Consider the following 2,553-nt stretch of genomic DNA (forward strand, 5'->3'; position numbering starts at 1 on the left):
ATTTTTGAAACCATGAACTGGCTGATTAAAAAATAGCAAATAATTAAGTTAACTTAAATACAGCCTCAAACCAGCATCCATAGCTCAGCAAAAAAATCCAGGTTATGTTATATTTTTTCTTAGCATGTCTTTTTTGATTTAGGTTAAAAAATTAAGAGACCAGTTTTTTTAGTCTATGAGCTGCAGTATTTCCAACGACATTTTAGACCTATTATTCTTTAGATATTCCATAACAATTTCCTAACTGAGGCCAATATTAATTGGCTGGTGGGAAGTCAGTAGTATCCTTCACAGTGTTCAAAAATCCATAGTAATTTTGTATTTTATTCCTCTGCACTACTGATTAATTCTTTATAAATAATGCATCATAAGCTTAACATAAAAAATCAACCATGTATTTCTACAGTGTGGATATTTAAGATAGCATTACCATCACAAAATTGTTAGCACATCCACTACATTCTATTTATTTTGACAAAATGTGCAAATGCTATGAATTACCATGATGTTAAAAGACTAGCATTTTTCCTAACATATTTTTCAAAACTTTAATTAATCACACATAATTTTGCTTATCCCTTGTAACTTCTAGGAGGCAATTAAAACCATCTCAATGGAAAGTAGCTCTTGGCTTGTATGACCAATCAGATATGACAGAACCTTCAACAGTAATTCAAAACATTGATCAAATAGTTATAAATCCTCATTACATGAAGCGTACCAAAGATAGTGATATTGCTCTCATGCACCTTCAACACAAAGTGCAATATAGAGGTGAGTTGTTTTTTTTCCCATAAAACAGATTTACTCTATTATGCAAAACTCTAACTGTGCTAAGCATGTAAGGGTTATGGAGTGGCTGTACATTTTTTACAACCTAATCATTCTGGAGTCAGTCCAGTACTGCCAGGATATCTTGCTCAAAAAGTGGGTTTGAATTAATGAACACTTTCTTATGCTACTTCATAAACACCTGAATATAGGGAAGAGGTTGAAATTGATTGATTGTTTCTCATTCACAGATTACATACAACCTATCTGCTTACCAGAAAAAAATCAACAGTTTTTACCAGGAATTAACTGCTGGATTGCTGGCTGGGGTAATATTATGAACGAAGGTGGGTCATCTGCTTGGAAAATTATGGCAGGCACAAAGCCATCAGGGAGAGCTTGCTCCTGATTCCACAGGGATTGCCAAGGTTGAATACTTTAGAGAGGTACTCCTCCATATGAGAATTTGGGAAGTATCCCCCTCCACTGCTCCTTCTCTAAAGCAAAGTAACAGAGTAATAAAATATTTATTAGAAAAAAAATATATATATCTAAGATTGTTAAATTATGAAAAAACCTTATTGCATCCCCTTAGAAGTGATGATGACTACTTTTCTCAGTATGAACTATGTACATCTTATTTCCAGATATTGGGTGGGGGAGAAGGAAGATTAGTCTTTTTGACAATGTGTAAATGATTTTCCCCAGAAGTCAAGAATACTGACTGTAGAGTGAAATGTGTGTTCTGTTTGTATAACACATGCACCAGATTTGGAGTCTCTGTGAAATAATAAACATGTCATTTCACTTCCACAGTTGCTTGCATGCATTTGCTTCTACATTTTCAGAATAAAATTGCATTTAAAATGTTAGGTAGGAATTAGTAAGAGATTTTTTAATAAAAACTTGAAATACTCAAAGTTATGCAATGAATAGTGAGGAAACATTGAACAGTTCAAACTCCTAAACCCCTCAATTATCCCTTAGATCTCCCTACAGCAAGTTCATAGTCATTGATTTTAGTAATCTTGATTTAATTATAACCAAATTCAGTCCCATTAGACAAATGAAAGACAGGATTCAGTTAATGAGCACCATTTAATCAGTGACTGTGTTACAGGGGTATAAGCCTGATTAATACAGCAGTGAGGAAGGGCTTCCTGCTGCTCGGTAGCATGCCCAGCATGCTGGAACAGGAACAAAACCATCGGTGTTCCAAGCAGGATGTACAAATTTATCACAGCAGATAAACATACTTTGTATTTTCATCAGGTCCCACTTCAGATATATTGCAAGAAGCGGAGGTCCCTCTCATTTCAAATGAAAAATGCCAACAATGGATGCCAGAATATAGTATTACTGAGAATATGATCTGTGCGGGATATGACATAGGAGGAGTAGATTCCTGTCAGGTAAACACAAGCAATTTATTTCTACTGCTAGCATACACCACACCTAATTACTGAATAAAATGCTCCCTGATCCTCCAGTCACTAAAACCAGGACAATCACTGGCCATGAATGTAATTTCTGTTCATTGTATTTTGCTCATTTAATACTTTATCAGGATACAAGTTGAAAAGATAAAAATCTATTTTGTATCATCTTGACTTACACAAACATGGAGGGAGAAAAATATGAGTACTGGAAATTTTCTGCACTAAGCTTTCAGTAATTACTGCTGAGTAATTCCATGAAGGAAAGAGGGATGTGCTTAGGGAAGAGCAAAGTACAGAGAAATAAATACCAAATGGATTGGAGTCTCAGAAGTGCTTCATGCAG

The 2,553-nt window shown here is 34.8% G+C and overlaps 1 protein-coding gene across 1 annotated transcript in view; it reads left to right on the forward strand.

Annotated features, from left to right (window-relative positions):
- Positions 1-592: 592 nt before the first annotated feature.
- Positions 593-2,553, forward strand: part of LOC104528071 (enteropeptidase) — a gene marked incomplete at its 5' end in the record, with an annotated part of 3,145 nt that continues 1,184 nt past the window's right edge. The window contains 3 exons of the mRNA XM_010171973.1: positions 593-774; positions 1,023-1,118; positions 2,044-2,183. Of these exons, the coding sequence (XP_010170275.1) occupies positions 593-774; positions 1,023-1,118; positions 2,044-2,183 (418 nt within the window). The remainder of the gene's footprint in view (positions 775-1,022; positions 1,119-2,043; positions 2,184-2,553) is intronic.

This window comes from Antrostomus carolinensis, unplaced genomic scaffold (genome assembly GCF_000700745.2).
Source record: "Antrostomus carolinensis isolate BGI_N321 unplaced genomic scaffold, ASM70074v2 scaffold55417, whole genome shotgun sequence".
In the NCBI taxonomy this organism is placed as follows: Eukaryota; Metazoa; Chordata; class Aves; order Caprimulgiformes; family Caprimulgidae; genus Antrostomus; species Antrostomus carolinensis.